Raw genomic sequence first — 18,669 nt, 5'->3', positions numbered from 1 at the left:
TTTGTGCTTAAGTAACTTCTTTATGGCTTTAGCTCCAGACTCCGTGTTTGTTTGATAGAGTCATCACTGCCACAAGTGGTGAAAAAGTGTATTACAATTGAGTACCGTTGAGCTGAGAAACAAATGGGCCCAACAATGGGCCAGACCCTATGGTTAAGAAACACTGCAATATAAAAACTCCCATTTGCTACATTGTTAGCCACCTTGTACTAAATACAAACATTTACGTATGTGCTCATCTTTCATAGAAATTGTTAATTACTGGAAAAATTACTAAAAGAGTGCAGTTCCCCTTTAAAACCTCAGGAGAAAAATACAATTTTGCTTGATACTGTAAATTTAGACATCTTTTTGCATTAGTATGAACACTGGTCTTTCAGCATGCATCCAAAATCCATGAAGAAAAGAGAAGAGATAGAGGACCAGGGCGCAGGGCCTGTATCATTAGGGATTAACCTAGCCGCAGGCTCTACAAATAGACTGTCTCCTCATATAGGCTGCCAGCGCACAGGTGTTTATTTGTTTTGCCATGTTGCTGCTGTAAAGAAGAAAAGACAGTTCAAAGAAACTGTGGCTTGTTGGTACTCCTGTTTAACTAAACCTAAAAAGAAACCAGACCCATATGGGGGCTTTGAGAGAGCCACGTCCTTATTAAAGTGACATGGACTGAATCAAGCTTTTGTTTGGTTGATAAAAATTTGAATAAAGCTCTTCTGTTTGTTTGCAATATCAAAACTAGTTTAATTTGTATCGCCTTTGTGACTGCCAACAGGCAGGAGTTCAATTTTTCAGTTAAAAAAAAACAACTAAATATCGATCTATCCCAATTGTTCTCATTATTTACCCATTACAATTTACTCTTGTTTGAATGTAACAGAGGGTGGGGAGTACATTAAATGTAATACATTACCATGCTGTCTACATATCGAAATTTCAAACTTCCACAAAACTGTAAGTGACCCAGCCCAGTGATACCCATGCACCCTAGTGAAAACAAACCTGGAAATGGTGATGTGTTTTACTTTTCAAAACCATACATACTTTCAAGTAAATGTAAACAAAGAACTAAAAACACAGCATGTGCGACGTCAGCTGCTTGAAAAATGTAAACACTTAACGGGTTGTTTATCCTTCTGTAGCAGGGGGAGACTGTAGTACCCTCAACGAGGATTTTAACCACCACCTACAGTGTTTAAAAACATGCATTTGAACTGATCATAAAATGCCAGGCTCATTGGCATGGCGGCCACATCTTGCAATCAACTGTGTCCCGCAGTGCACAGACCGAGTCAATCAGTAAAAACACATGCCACATGCACGGACCAAGAGCACAACAAAAACTAGACCAACAAAAACCAAAGAGGAAGTGGTGCCAAAAAGAGCAAAGAACAACTCCTTTATTTGGATTTTTTTTAAATCAAGACACGGACCAAACAACCGTAGGCTACTCTGCACACATGCTGCCAACAAGTCATTGCTAGCGACTTGAACACGTCTATTCTTTTCTATCACTTGAAGTCAGTACAGAGTCAATGTTAAAATGCGACAGGATACTAACATTACCTCAACACCACATCGCGATGGACACATCAAATGGGCCTGACAAAGTTGTTGTCTAAAGGCACGGTCTATGACAAGCAATCCTGAAGACACCGAGAAATTACAGATGTCATCTCTAAATGTGTCGATGTGGCCTAGTTCAGGTATCTACAATGTTTTCCATACCAAGAACCCTCAAACTGATGGAGAGATAAAGCGGGGACCCCCTACTAATATATCGTTTATAAAAGTTTTTTAAATTAAACTAATCATAAATGTACCTTGTAATTGTGCAATACTAGGATATTCAAATAATACAGTATAGCTAGCTGGCAATTGCAATACTAATTGCTTGCTTGAAACTTGATTGCTAAGATTATTAATAATACAATATAATAATTTATTCATATTTGTATTTCAAACCTCCAAGGTACATTGAGTAGGGTGGCCATGTCCTTGACATGTATAACCCAATGCAAATGTGTATTTAATGACATTTATATTCGTGGAAAAATGCCAGGTGGAATGTAAAAAAAAATATTTAAAAATACAATTCTAAAATTCAAATAAAAACGACTAATCAACCAAAAATTTCCAGACCCCCTGCAGTATATACTGTTAAAAAAAAAAGGCTGGTACTAAAAATACTTTTTATTGTTTTTTTAATTGTCATGTCCTTTTAATATGTAAAATATGTGTTTTATAAATTAAATGAGAATCAAAATTCGCAATTAGCTTATGAGTTTACAGGGCTGCAGAATTAATCACATTTTATTCACAATCATTATTTTTGGTGCTACTATGGGGGATTGTCTGCAATATTAACATTAAAAAAGCAGGCTCCACTGCAAATCAAATCAAGCACTTTCACAACCGCGGCAGCAGAAACGCAACAGCAGCTTGTCTTGAAGCCTGTGAAGCATCGTTCGCACACACCAGTGGCCGTTGTGTATGTGTACAGAGCTCAGTGACCACGCCACCACCTCGCCAGCTGGCATTTATCACATTTTTCCCAGGCTTCTGGAGCCTTTCGTCTCGTTTCACTTCCGTGGTGTCCAACAGCGTGCCTTCAAGGCCGCACCACTGTCATGATGTATATTTTTGCAAACATCCGTGCAAAAATTAGCACAAAATAATTACCATGAAAGAGTCACACTTAGGAACTGAAAGTAAAATACTTTTTAGTTGTGGTTTCACAAATAAAACCAAATAACAAAGTACAAGAGCTAGTAAGAACAGTTAACATTTAAAATCCGTCAAAACATCGTTATGTAGGTTGTGGGTTAAGCTAAAACAATGTTGATTATAGCAGAGCAGCAGTTGGCACAAAGGAGCGCCTATGGATCCATACACTTCAGCAGCTCGTGCAAACACACCAAGAAAATGTCTAAAAATAGGTAATCAATACATACTAGAAAGGTTCCAATGCCACATGAGGGTTATTAAGTGCTTCAGAAGCTCTGGCATCCCAAATGTCAACATATATGCATTAAGGGGTGAGCGGATCAATGCAACCATATCAATACCAAGGGTAATATCAGTAATGGATCGATGCTAGCGTGATGAGAATTATACTTTTCACTTTTGTTGTATGTTTATTTTCACGAATAACCGTTTTTTTGTTGTTGTGGTGTTCATATTGTTACATTGTTGATATTTTGTAGATTTATATATTATATTGCTTTTAAATGGATTATTTGTAAGGGACCACGATGCAAATCAGACCGATAATTTGGGGCCGATATGAGGAATTATGTCATACCGATAAATCCAATAACATTAAAAAAATAGCTCCAATAACCAATAACGACAAAAACGCTCCAAAGAAGAGATATTAGCAGCACAGTCCTCTAGTTGGGTTAGGGCAGTGATGGGAAAATGTATAATTCACAGGTATAACTTGGGTCACATGATATCTTACAAAACCCAAAACCAGTGAAGTTGGCACGTTGTGTAAATTGTAAATAAAAAGAGAATACAATGATTTTCAAATCCTTTTCAACCTACATTCAATTGAATAAACTGCAAAGACAAGATACTTAACGTTCGAACTGGAAAACGTTATTTTTTGCAAATATTAGCTCATTTGGAATGTGATGCCTGCAACATGTTTCAAAAAAGCTTGCACAAGTGGCAAAAAAGACTGAGAAAGTTGAGGAATGCTCATCAAACACTTATTTGGAACATCTCACATGTGAACAGGCTCATTGGGAACAGGTGGGTGCCATGATTGGGTATAAAAGCAGCTTCCATGAAATGCTCAGTCATTCACAAACAAGGATAGGGCGAGGGTCACCACTTTGTGAACAAATGCGTGAGCAGATTGTTTAAGAACAACATTTCTCAACCAGCTAATGCAAGGAATTTAGGGATTTCACCATCTACGGTCCGTAATATCAAAAACTTTAGAGAATCTGGAGAAATCACTGCACGTAAGCAGCATGCCCATGACCTTCGATCACTCAGGCGGTACAGCATCAAAAAGCGACATCAGTTTGTAAAGGATATCACCACATGGGCTAAGGAATACTTCAGATAACCACTGTCAGTAACTACAGTTTGTCGCTACATCTGTAAGTGCAAGTTAAAACTCTACTATGCAAAGCCAAGGCCATTTATCAACAACACCCAGAAACGCCGCCGGCTTCGCTGGGCCCGAGCTCATCAAAGATGGACTGATGCAAAGTGGAAAAGTGTTCTGTGGTCTGACAAGTCCACATTTCCAATTGTTTTGGGAAACCGTGGACGTTGTGTCCTCCGGAACAAAGAGGAAAAGAACCACCCGGATTGTTATAGGCGCAAAGTTCAAAAGCTGTGATGGTATAGGGGTGTGTTAGTGCCCAATGCATGGGTACCTTACACATTTGTGAAGGTACCATTAATGCTGAAAGGTACATACAGGTTTTGGAGCAACATGTTGACATCCAAGCAACGTTATCATGGACGCCCCTGTTTATTTCAGCAAGACAATGCCAAGCCACGTGTTACAACAGCATGGCTTCATAACAAAAGAGTGCAGGTACTAGACTGGCATGCCTGTAGTCCAGACCTGTTTCCCATTGAAAATGTGTGGCACATTATGAAGCCTAAAATACCACAACAGAGACCCCGGACTGTTGAACAACTTAAGCTGCACATCAAGCAAGAATGGGAAAGAATTTCCAACATGGCATCGATGGTGTAGGACTTCTTCACTGTTTCAGAGGAAGACATTCTGCGTACTATTTACACCAAGTGTTCTGCAAATGTCCCGCGAGGAAAGCGGCAAACCATCGAGCTTCAAACACATCAAACCTTATCAGTCACGAAAGGCCAGCATCACTATAATGGTCTTTTGAAAGCCTACAAAAACGCCTGCACTGCTAAAGAAGCTGCCCCAAAGCAAACTACAAAGAAAAGCGAGCGCAAACAACACTTACATCTAAGTTAAAATAATAATAGTTAAACGAGCTAACTGTACATAAACCCCGGGCCAAAGACAAAGTGTTACTAACCCCCGAAGAGTGTCTCCCACTTCTGTCTCCTTAGCACCATCGCTAGTCATGACTTTGCGATTCAAAGGCTGGGCTGCACATTGGTTGAGGTGTTCTGCACGCTTTCACACCTCATCTTTCACAGCGGTGGTAATGCACAATCTTTAGGCCTGAAAGTACTTGAAATGACTTCTCCAGTGATACTTAATGGTTTCATTATTCTGGGTGATACTTTGACGATAGATAATGCCTCATATTAGGTAATAACATTTCAGTTCAGCATTCTTCTTCCTTATAGGGTGGTATTACTGTGTGTTTGTGCAGTTTCTTGAAGTGGCTCATATGCTTTCCTTTCTAAGTTTTAATAAAACATACAGACATGATATACGTTGTTAGTACTGTGCACGGTCCCCCATCATTACGCTGCGCCCACTCCAATTTGGAACCACTGCCCTACGGTCATATTTATACCATACACGCAGAAAAAGTCTGCACAGAAATGATCTAAAAACACATGGACACCAACAAAAAAATGCAATGGACAAATGCTGCAAAATAAAGGTGCTACTATTAGATAAGATTAGATTGATGTGACACATACTGGGTACCGAAATGTGGTTTAGCATCTAATCAGAAATGAAAGAGTAGCAATTGTGATATATATATATATATATATATGGAAATGTGTGTGTGTGTGTGTGTGTGTGTGTGTGTGTGTGTACATATACAGTATATATATATATATATATATATATATATATATATATATATATATATATATATATATATATATATATATATACATATATATATATACACATATATACATATATATATATACATATATATACATATACATGTAAATATATACATATACATACATACACAGTGTGCATACATATATATATATATATATATATATAGTTGAATATTCAATAACATGGCAAATTCTTGCATCCAGCACACCTTACAATAGTGGTAATAAAAGATGCAACCTATGCTTGAAAGAAAAACTGTTTATTATTTACCGTCCAGACCTGTCATCCCTCAACAAGCGCAGCGAAATTGTAACAGCATGCCGCCACAGACGGAAACACCTCCTAGGTAACACATGAGCCAATCACCACGCCCCTACGCCAGCCTGTACCCACCCACTCTGTACCCTATATAAACCATGGTATGTGAATGCTCCCATTAAAATCTCCTGATGATTGAGGGAACCCCCTCATGAAACAGGCCTGTAGAGATGAAATAGTCTTGTGATTTTTTTCCCACACACACATACATATATATATATATATATATATATATATATATATATATATATACATATATATATATATACATATGTATCTATATATCATGTATAATTACTCCTACCTGTTCACTTACTGTAAATGGTCATTTACTCTACATTTGTATTTTCAATTCATTGTGTGCGTGTGTGTGTGTGCGTGTGTGTTTATATACAGTACAGGCCAAAGGTTTGGACACACCTTATTCAACGGGTTTTATTTATTTTCATGACTATTTACATTGTAGATTGTCACTGAAGGCATCAAGACTATGAATGAACACATGTGGAGTTATGTACTTAACAAAAAAAAGGTTAAATAACTGAAAACATGTTTTATATTCTAGTTTCTTCAAAATAACCACCCTTTGCTCTGATTACTGTTTTGCACACTCTTGGCATTCTCTCGATGAGCTTCATGAGGAAGTCACCTGAAAGGGTTTTACTTCACAGAAAACGCGTGTCCTAACGTTTGACCTGTACTAATATATATATATATATATATATATATATATATATATATATATATATATATACACACATACACACACAAATACATATATATTTTTATACACACATATATATATATATACACATATATGTGTGTATAAAAATATATATGTATGTGTGCATATGTATATATGTATATATATATATATATATATATATATATATATATATATATATGTATGTGTGTATATATATATATATATATATATATATGCACACAATGAATTGAAATACAAATATAGAGTAAATTACCAACTACAGTAAGTGAACAGGTGGGAATAATTATACATGATATATATAAGGGATGTAAACAGATGTATAACAAATAACTTAACAGGTATGATTAAAAAAAATGTTCTACCGACATATATACAGGTGTGCTAAATAAGTATGTGCATATGCAGTCCTCTCCAAAGTTTCTCATAGTCATTAACATCGAGTTTTTCCTTGCCCTTATGTGGGCTCTGTACCGAGGATGTCGTTGTGGCTTGTGCAGCCCTTTGAGACACTTGTGATTTAGGGCTATATAAATAAACATTGATTGATTGATTGATTGATTGATTGATTGATTGATTGATGTGCAGAGGTATCGCTTAAACGCTGCAAGATCCAAAATATATGCAAAAGAAAATTGCTTTGAATGCCAAAAACACAAAGAAACCCCCAAACACCTACATGATAAATTATAAATAAAACGTTAATATTAATTTATATCGTTAAACCCCCATCCTGTGATTTTCTTCCATTATAATTGTAATCAAAACCGAATCATTTAACGATCTTGAAAATTAAAAATTAAAGTATTGTATGGCCGATACAGCCCGTTATCGATACCCAAATTTGTCATATCGACTAAAACTAACGTAAAGTACTGAAACAACTGAAAACATTTGTGCTTATTACATTTTAATATAAGTGTGAATAGAACAATGTTACAACAGAAAGTAGTCTGGTATTAACGTTAAATTAACAAGTTAATGATAGTTTGGAGAAAATAATACAACCTGAAATGACATAATATGATATTGTGTATGCTAGCAGCCAAATTAAGAGCATTTGTTACCCTTTTTGGCTAAAAAACATACACTATATTGCCAAAAGTATTTGGCCATCTATCCAAATGATCATAATCAGGTGTCCTTGTCACTTGGCCCGGCCACAGGTGTATAAAATCAAGCACTTGGGCATGGAGGCTGTTTCTACAAACATTTGTGAAAGAATGGGCCGCTCTCAGGAGCTCAGTGATTTCCAGCGTGGAACTGTCATAGGATGCCACCTGTGCAACAAATCCAGTCGTGAAATTTCCTCGCTCCCAAATATTCCAAAGTCAACTGTCGGCTTTATTCTAAGAAAATGGAAGCGTTTGGGAACAACAGCAACTCAGCCACCAAGTGGTAGGCCATGCAAACTGACAGAGAGGGGTCAGCAGATGCTGAAGCGCATAGTGCAAAGAGGTCGCCAACTTTCTGCACAGTCAGTTGCTACTAGAGATGCGCGGTTTGCGGGCACAACCGCAGAGTCCGCGGATTATCCGCGGATCGGGCGGATGAAATTAAAAAAAATTAGATTTTATCCGCGGGTCGGGTCGGGTCGGGTGGTTGAAATAAAAAAAATAAAAAGATTTTAAATAGATTCAGGCGGGTGGCAGTTAAACCAATTCGGAAATATATATACATAGTTAAATGTTGTTACCCACATACGAAAAACGATCAGGCACCTGCAGCATATGCCACAACAGAAGAAAAAAAAGAAAAAGAGATGGACACTTTTACGGAGCGGAGAAGGGACGCCTCGCCGGGGTCCGGGACCGAGGCCACTTCCCCCGAGAGGGCCCCACCGGGAGCCGTAGCTGAGGCGATCCGCGAGAAGGGCCCGACGCACGTCCAGGGTCACCACCGCGCCCACCGCACCGACACCCCGCCTCATCCGCCTTCGCCGCGGCCGGCGTCACGCGCAGCAGGTAAGCAGCTTACCTGCCCGCCACCCCCGTGGCCGGGGGCTCGTAACAGGGGTCACTCCGCGCGCTCCGCCCGCGCAGCTTACCTGCCCGCCACCCCTGTTGCCGGGGCCGCGTAACAGGGGTCATTCCGCGCGCAGTGCGCTCACAAAAGGGGTGGGGCTCACCCTGGTTGATATAGACAGCAGCTAGGACGGTGGCCATGGAAGTTGGAACCCGCTAAGAAGTGTGTAACAACCCACCTGCCGAATCAACTAGCCCTGAAAATGGATGGCGCTGGAGCGTCGGGCCCATATACCCGGCCGTCGCCGGCAGCGAGACGCGCTTGGAGGCGCGCTCAGCGCGGCTCCCATATGATTGCGCACTGGTGTGCGTCTGGGTCGTGACAGCGTGGCACGCGAATGTCTGTGCTGCATTGGATCAGTCTCCTTTCTTTAACAGGCAAAAGCTTTATAACCTCACTAATGCCTTGCATCGTCTATATTAGATATATAACAACGGGTGGGTGCGGGCGGATGCGGTTCTGATCAAATGTTAGATCGGGTGGATTGCGGATGGTTGACGACTTTCTGATGCGGTTGCGGATGAAATAATTGCCTATCCGCGCATCTCTAGTTGCTACAGAGCTCCAAACTAGATGTGACCTTCCAATTAGCCCACGTACAGTACACAGAGAGCTTCATGGAATGGGTTTCCATGGCCGACCAGCTGTATCTAAGCCATACATCACCAAGTCCAATGCAAAGCATCAGATGCAGTGGTGTAAAGCACGTCGCCACTGGACTCTAGAGCAGTGGAGATGCGTTCTCTGGAGTGATGAATCACGCTTTTCCATTTGGCAATCTGATGGACGAGGAATTATGGTGTGGGGTTGTTTATCAGGAGTTGGGCTTGGCCCCTTAGTTCCGGTGAAAGGAAATTTGAATGCTCCAGGATACCAAAACATTTTGGACAATTCCATGCTCCCAACCTTGTGGGAACAGTTTGGAGCGGGCCCCTTCCTCTTCCAACATGACTGTGCACCAATACAGAAAGCAAAGTCCATAAAGACATGGATGACAGAGTCTGGTGTGGATGAACTTGACTGGCCTGCACAGAGTCCTGACCTGAACCCGATAGAACTCCTTTGGGATGAATTAGAACGGAGACTGACAGTCAGGCCTTCTCGATTGGTGTGACCTCAGCAATGCGCTTTTGGAAGAATGGTCCACAATTCCTATAAACACACTCCGCAACCTTGTGGACAGCCTTCCCAGAAGAGTTGAAGCTGTAATAGCTGCAAAAGGTTGACCGACATCATATTGAACCTTATGGGTTAGGAATTTTGATGGCACTTCAAGTTCATATGTGATTCAAGGCAAGTGGCCAAATAATTTTGGCAATATAGTGTATCATTATCGCAGGAGGTGGCAATATATTTTTTCAGCTGTATTGGCCATCCCTCATGAGATGGTTGTCCAAAAAGAAGTTGGATGATTAAATTGCTAAAGTATTTTTTTTTTTTTACATCAGTCACAATTCCTTACAATATCATAAGGCAGCCAATTATGTATCTAATGTTAGCGTGGAATAGGTCAGCCAGCCACTTTAAGTTTCTCCTCTCTTGTTTAAAAAATATTTGAGTAGAATATTGTGTTTGCTTTGCACTATTTTATCATTAAAATCAACAAATTAAAGAAAAAATCGTTCAATGATGAAAACGTATCGGGGTTTATTGACCGTATCGCCCACTACAAATATCGTCGGTGTGCGATCACGTTTAACGGTTCACGAGGGGCCAATACGCCGCGTGCGCGTGCCATCAACAGGTAACGTGGGGGGGTCAGCATTAACGGCACAGGTGATAAACATGTGTTTAAATATCACATCTTGTCTTCAAAGTTGCATTGGCGAGGAGAGATGCAAACAATAAGGTGTCAGCGAGACATTTGAGTTAGTTTAACACTGGAGTCGCGCGCACATGAAGCCGCTGTCATGTTGAAGCTCCATTGAGGGGAGACGCAAAACCCCGCGAGTCTCAATATCAACATAAACATGCTGGACTCGATTTAGTTCCTGGACTGTTTCCGCCATTAACGTCGTATTTGACAACACTTCAGACTAAAGACGCTGGAACTAGAAAAGCCGCGTGCGACTTGACAGGCAAACAGTCTGCAAACGAGGAAAAGGATAATGATTTCGGACAGCTCCTTACCTTCAGTTCCGCACTCTCCGCCATCTTGTATTCCTCTGCGCAGGCGCGGTGAGCGAGCCCGGCGACTGGGACGCGCTCGACGCCGCGTGAACGCGCACTCAGATTGGGCGGCAATTAGAGACCAAAACAACGACAAAAGCACACAATATACAACAGTCTTGTTATTAAATATGTTTCACTACACATATTAACAATGGCGTTTAAATAGTTTGACATCATTATCAAACTAGTCAATGTTTTTGTTATAATAGTACGACTTTATGCATCTTATGTGAATATTTTATTTTATTTCCAATCACCATTGGACCTATCAAACACCAACAGTAAATTGGAAGATTTGTATTGTAATTTATTTTCTGATTATTTAAATTCTTGATTATAATATATATATATATATATATATATATATATATATATATATATATATATATATATATATATATATATATATATATATATACATATATACTGTGTATGTATAGTATATATATATATATATATATATATATGTATATATATGTTTTTAATGTATTATTCATTTTGATATGATTAAATAATTTAATATAATAAAGATTTCAAATAAAACATATATCCATTTCTTTATTGTATTAACATTTTCGACAAAAAAAAAAATATATATATATATAACATTTTTTATATTATATATATATATATATATATATATATATACAAAATATTATATATATATATTTTTTGTCGAAAATGTTAATATTATATATTTATATATATATATATATATATATAAAAAATATTATATATATATATATGTATATATATTTTTTTTTTTTTTTTTTTTTTTGTCGAAAATTGGCAACACTAAATTGGCCCTAGTGTGTGAATGTGAGTGTGAATGTTGTCTGTCTATCTGGGTTGGCCCTGCAATGAGATGGTGACTTGTCCAGGGTGTACCCCGCCTTCCGCCCGATTGTAGCTGAGATAGGCTCCAGCACCCCCCTCCCCGTGACCCCGAAAGGAATAAGCGGTAGAAAATGGATGGATGGATGGATATATATATCCATCCATTTTCTACCGCTTATTCCCTTCGGGGTCGCGGGGGGCGCTGGAGCCTATCTCAGCTACAATCGGGCGGAAGGCGGTGTACACCCTGGACAAGTCGCCACCTCATCGCAGGGCCAACACAGATAGACAGACAACATTCACACTCACATTCACACACTAGGGCCAATTTAGTGTTGCCAATCAACCTATCCCCAGGTGCATGTCTTTGGAGGTGGGAGGAAGCCGGAGTACCCGGAGGGAACCCACGCAGTCACGGGGAAAACATGCAAACTCCACACAGAAAGATCCCGAGCCTGGGATTGAACCCCAGACTACTCAGCACCTTCGTATTGTGAGGCAGACGCACTAACCCCTCTTCCACCGTGCTGCCCGGATAGATATATATATATATATATATATGTATGTATATATATATATATATATATATATATACATATATATATATATATATATATATATATATATATATATATATATATGTATATATATATATATATATGTATATATATTGCTAACATTTCTTGATAAGGGAAGGGTTACTGGCAGATTTCAGTTTGTTTTAATGCTGATGCCGACATCACTGTATTAATTATTATTATTTTGAGTATACCCGAGCTCAAGGAATATGACAAAAGCGCCTCTATAAAACGTTTATTCTTTCTTTTATTGAAAAAATTTAGAGAGATAAATCGAAACCGATCCTGCCAGCAAATTATAAGGTGAGAAATGTGCGCATCATAAACAAATTTAAGTAATTGTAACTAGTACATATGTGAATACATACAATAAAAACATATATCATATAAAGAAACAACAATTGGAAAAATAAGAATACAAATTTTAAAAAGTATTTTTTTCCATTTATTTTATTCACAAAAATGACACATAATGTTCATCAATCTAATAAAAGTACATAATACTAATTAGAGCAAAGATTGCGTCAGTTTTACTAAGTAATGGCCATAATTTAAGGGTTTATTGTTGTTTCAGATTTTCAATTATTTGATAAATAACTGTTGTATAAATAAAATATTATATTATATTATATTAATATTTTCTATATTATATTATATTACATTTATATTTGTATATAATATAATAACGATTATATATTTTTGTTTTATGTGTAGTTACTTCATTTTTGAGCCACTAGAGGACGCCAGATGCCTTTAAATCAAGTGTCCTTACGCCTGTCAGCTTCACTGCTTGTCATTAGACACCTATATATACCTTTTATCCATCCATCCATTTCCTACCGCTTGTCCCTTTTGGGCTTTTAATATTTGCCTAAAGCTTCAGCAAAACAGAGGCTTTAAAAACACATTTGCTCTATTGTCAGAATAAGCTTCTATCACAAAAGATTCTACGTTGGCCCAACAAAAGAGGAGGTTTTATTCTAACAGCATGTATCTCTGCCATCTGCTGTATTGTTAAGGTCAGACACATACAGGACAGGTGTCTCTGACCACACATGTTTGGACAGATGAATACATAATCCCAGCAAATACCATCAAACAATGCCATAAGTGTTTTGACTTGAAATGTGATTTTAAAGTTGGACATGTTAATGAATTAAGAGGCCAGTTAATAAATGAAATGCTTGTTGAATGGAAGACACGAAGGTATCGCCAAAGTGATGCCCAAACAAGTAACGATAGGTAAAAAATATATCATATTAATTTATGCAATACTCTACCATGCATTTTATATGTTTATAACACTGATGCAGTGCAAACATGACCAACAATCCTGTTAAGCGTGAGCTGACTTCAAGTGAGAGGTGGGACTAAAAAAAAGTTGCAAATGCCAGCACTTTGATAAAGAAGGTGAGAAACATTATTACATTAAAAAAAGAACTTGTAGCAAAATAGGAAAGTAGCAAAGTACATTAAATGCATTGTTTATTGTTTCTAGAAAATGATGATCTAATTGTGAATGTGAGCGTACTTACTTCCACAGGGAATTTTAAAAAGTATTTATACCTCTTGAAGTTTTCCACATGTTGTAACATCACGGCCACAAACATAAATAAACTATATGGAAGCTCCATTTACGAATTTGATTGGTTCTTGAACAGGGGTTGTAAAGATAGAAAAATTAATCATATAATTATTGAAACAAATTTCTTCATTAGAAACAATTTAAACATGAATAATGGGTTCCAGCCTTGACAAAAGTCCATATTTTAGTCAAGTTTTTACACTTTAAACTAAGGTTATACGGTATACCGGTAATAATAAAGTATCGAGGTACTAATGAATTGAAAACAGTACTATACTGCATCTGAAAAATACAGGTATTTATTTTTTTCTGGACATGACATGACATTGCCTGTAAAACGAGCAGACACGCAAATTTGGTAACGCATACGCACAGAGTACTTACAAGCAGAAACAGTGGGGAGATAGGAAAGGGAAAATGGCCGCATTTTGAAGCTATGAACACTAAAGCGCCGCTCTTAGCACTTGTGCTTGTTAGCCGTTAGCGAGTTAGCGGCTAACGTCCATTCGCAGTCAGTAGTGTTTTAGCTACTTCTAAATCACTTATCCTGGCCGCCATGGCAACAAATAAAGTACTTTTCTTACAAGCATCATCCCTACAGGACGAGGAATAGCTAAACATGCTTCACTACACACCGTAGGAAAATTCAATAGCTAACCGCTAACGGCAAGCTAGTGCTCCTGAATGTAATCAAATGGGTGGATCTACACAGACATTGACTGTAACAATACCAACTACAAGAGCGGTACAAAGTCGATACCATAATGATTATGTCGATATTATTATTTATTATCACAAAATCATTTGTCTTTTTTTATTGTTTATAAACCCATGAAATATGTTTCTGGTTACAAAATAACTTAAGTATGACCAATGTACAAACCCCCAAAACGTTGTGTAAATGGTCAATAAAAAGAGAATACAATGATTTGCTAATCCTTTTCAATCTATATTCAATTGAATAGACTGCAAAGACAAGATACTTAACGTTCGAACTGGAAAACTTTGTTATTTTTTGCAAATATTAGCTCATTTGGAATTTGATGCCTGCAACATGTTTCAAAAAAGCTGGCACAAGTGGCATAAAAGACTGAGAAAGTTGAGGAATGCGCATCAAACACTTATTTGGAACATCCCACAGGTGAACAGGCTAATTGGGAACAGGTGGGTGCCATGATTGGGTATAAAAGCAGCTTTCATGAAATGCTCAGTCATTCACAAACAAGGATGGGGCGGGAGTCACCACTTTGTGAACAAATGCGTGAGCAAATTGTTGAACATTTTAAGAACAACATTTCTCAACCAGCTATTGCAAGGAATTTAGGGATTTCACCATCTACGGTCCGTAATATCATCAAAAGGTTCAGAGAATCTGGAGAAATCACTGCATGTAAGCGGCTAAGCCCTTGACCTTCGATCCCTCAGGCGGTACTGCATCAAAAAGCGACATCAGTGTGTAAAGGATATCACCATATGGGCTCAGGAACACTTCATAAAACCACTGTCAGTAACTACAGTTGGTCGCTACATCTGTAAGTGCAAGTTAAAACTCTACTATGCAAAGCGAAAGCCGTTTATCAACAACACCCAAAAACGCCGCCGGCTTCGCTGGGCCCCGAGCTCATCCAAGATGGACTGATGCAAAGTAGAAAAGTGTTCTGGAGTCACGAGTCCACATTTCAAATTGTTTTTGGTAACTGTGGACGTTGTGTCCTCGGAACAAAGAGGAAAAGAACCATCCGGATTGTTACAGGCGCAAAGTTGAAAAGCCAGCATCTGTGATGGTATGGGGGTGTATTAGTGCCCAAGACATGGGTATCTTACACATCTGTGAAGGTACCATTAATGCTGAAAGGTACATACAGGTTTTGAAGCAACATATGTTGCCATCCAAGCAATGTTATCATGGACGCCCCTGCTTATTTCAGCAAGACAATGCCAAGCCATATGTTACAACAGTGTGGCTTCGTAGTAAAAGAGTGCGGGTACTAGACTGGCCTGCCTGTAGTCCAGACCTGTCTCCCATTGAAAATGTGTGGTGCAATATCAAGCCTAAAATACGACAACGGAGACCCCCGGACTGTTGAACAACTTAAGCTGTACATCAAGCAAGAATGGGAAAGAATTCCACCTGAAAAGCTTCAAAAATTGGTCTCCTCAGTTCCCAAACGTTTACCGAGTGTTGTTAAAAGGAAAGGAATGCGGCCCTAAAAGTTTTGTGCTTGATATAGGCGGGCGCAGGGAATACGTTTCTCTGGACAGGCTTAAATCGGCGCATTGTGTTGCAGGTGAGGAACTATTGCCGGGCCAAGTCCCCCGCCGAGATCGCTCTCCAAAGTCTGTCAGGGTTGAATGACCTTTTCTGGGAGTTTTTTGTTTTCCAAATAACTTGCTGTCTGGGTGTTGCGGGCACTAGTACCATGCTCACACCCATCAGAATGGGCGTGGTTTTCATGTCTTCTTGGGCGTTAAGGTGCAGTTGTTGTGATATTCTCATGTTGCCAGTCAATACAATAAAGACCTGAGAGAAACAACAGCGTTGTGTTTTTCTGCATTTGCCACAATATGCATATTCATAAGTGTGTGGAGCAGGAACCCTCTGTTGGCATGTGACTTTTTACACGTGACTTTTGCGACACTTCCTCCGTGTCCGACTTGTCTGTCTGTACAGCGATTTGAAAGTGTAAAAGGATTTGTCTAACTTCACCTTGCCTTTACTTATACTCACCACTAGTCGGTGTCTTGCCACCACTCACAGCATACTTGCCAACCTTGAGACCTCCGATTTCGGGAGGTGGGGGGAGGGGGTGGGCGTGGTCGGGGTGGGACGGGGGCGTGGTTGGGGGCGTGGCTAAAAGGGGAGGAGTATATTTACAGCTAGAATTCACCAAGTCAAGTATTTCATATATATATATATATATATATATATATATATATATATATATATATATATATAAGAAATACTTGACGTTCAGTGAATTTTAGCTATATATATATATATATATATATATATATATATATATATATATATATATATATATATATATATAAAATTAATACTTGAATTTCAGTGTTCATTTATTTACACATATACACACACATAACACTCATCTACTCATTGTTGAGTTAAGGGTTGAATTGTCCATCCTTGTTCTATTCTCTGTCACTATTTTTCGAACCATGCTGAACACCCTCTCTGATGATGCATTGCTGTGTGGAACGCACAAAAGTGCTTTCATCAAATGCACTAGATGGCAGTATTGTCCTGTTTAAGAGTATCACAACATTGCTGTTTACGGCAGACGAACTGCTTTACGGTATACAAAAAAGTGACTGCTGTTGTTGTGTGTTGTTGCCACGCTGGGAGGACGTTAATGAAACTGCCTAACAATAAACCCACATAAGAAACCAAGAACTCGCCCTCCATCATTCTATAGTTATAACGTGATTGGGCAGGTACGCTTTTTTATATTGTGGAGGACCTGAGTCCGCCTGAATTTCGGGAGATTTTCGTGAGAAAATTTGTCCCGGAAAGTTTTCGGGAGAGGCGCTGAATTTCGGGAGTCTACCGGAAAGTATGACTCACAGTCGTGTTGGCGTCGAAGCCAAAAACAATGGACTTTTCATCCCTTGCTCTAGATAAAAGTTCATGTTTAAACAGACACTTAGCTGTCAGAAGTAACTTTGTATTCAAATAAGTGATCAGTAATAACATAGTGGCCTTGGAGACCCACGGTCTTCAATGTGGCTTCTCACCGGTCAGACGTGCCCTAAACACTTCCCCAGGGAGGCGTTCTGGGGCGTCCTGACTAGATGCCTGAACCACGTCTTTGGCTCCTCAATGTGGAGAAGCAGCGGCTTTACTCTTAATTGATAACAAGTAAAGTAATTGATAAAGCATTCTCACAGCCCTGAGCCAATGAGCTCTTGAAACTGTGGCCCTCTTCATTATGTAGTTAAACAGTCCTGCTTTAGAGTGATATGACTCAAGCAAAAGTAAAAAGTAGTCAGCCAAATAATTACTTGGATAGGTATTCAGTGAAAAAACTACTCAAATACTGAGTAACTGTTGAGTAATTTTTGATTTATTAGTAGCTATATGGGCAGCACGGTGGAAGAGGGGTTAGTGCGTCTGCCTCACAATACGAAGGTCCTGAGTAGTCTTGGGTTCAATCCCGGGCTCGGGATCTTTCTGTATGGAGTTTGCATGTCCTCCCCGTGACTGCGTGGGTTCCCTCCGGGTACTCCGGCTTCCTCCCACTTCCAAAGACATGCACCTGGGGATAGGTTGATTGGCAACACTAAATTGGCCCTAGTGTGTGAATGTGAGTGTGAATGTTGTCTGTCTATCTGTGTTGGCCCTGCGATGAGGTGGCGACTTGTCCAGGGTGTACCCCGCCTCCCGCCCGATTGTAGCTGAGATAGGCTCCAGCGCCCCCCGCGACCCCAAAGGGAATAAGCGGTAGAAAATGGATGGATGGATAGTAGCTATATTTTTAATGGTACTTGCACTACGACGGCAGTTGGTGTGTGTGCGAGAGATAGATATACCACAGCATTAGTTCAAAAGGTGCATATCATACAGTCACTTATGACATCATAACAACTGTTAAAATTAGAATATGCACAGCCAAAACATAAAATAAAACATCCACAACAG

General features: G+C 39.0%; 1 protein-coding gene across 2 annotated transcripts in view; it reads right to left on the bottom strand.

Moving 5' to 3' along the window:
• LOC133615977 (E3 SUMO-protein ligase PIAS1-like) overlaps window positions 1–11,081 on the bottom strand; it is a 96,888-nt gene extending 85,807 nt beyond the window's left edge. For both annotated transcript variants that reach the window (XM_061974924.1, XM_072914770.1), the window contains exon 1: window positions 10,968–11,081. In XM_061974924.1, coding sequence (XP_061830908.1) covers window positions 10,968–10,991 — 24 coding nt within the window. In that variant the 5' untranslated portion in view covers window positions 10,992–11,081. The remainder of the gene's footprint in view (window positions 1–10,967) is intronic.
• Window positions 11,082–18,669: the final 7,588 nt, after the last annotated feature.

Source organism: Nerophis lumbriciformis, linkage group LG15 (assembly GCF_033978685.3).
Source record: "Nerophis lumbriciformis linkage group LG15, RoL_Nlum_v2.1, whole genome shotgun sequence".
NCBI lineage: Eukaryota > Metazoa > Chordata > Actinopteri > Syngnathiformes > Syngnathidae > Nerophis > Nerophis lumbriciformis.
Note: the sequence above shows the minus strand (reverse complement) of the source record. Positions and strands in the feature narration are given on the sequence as shown.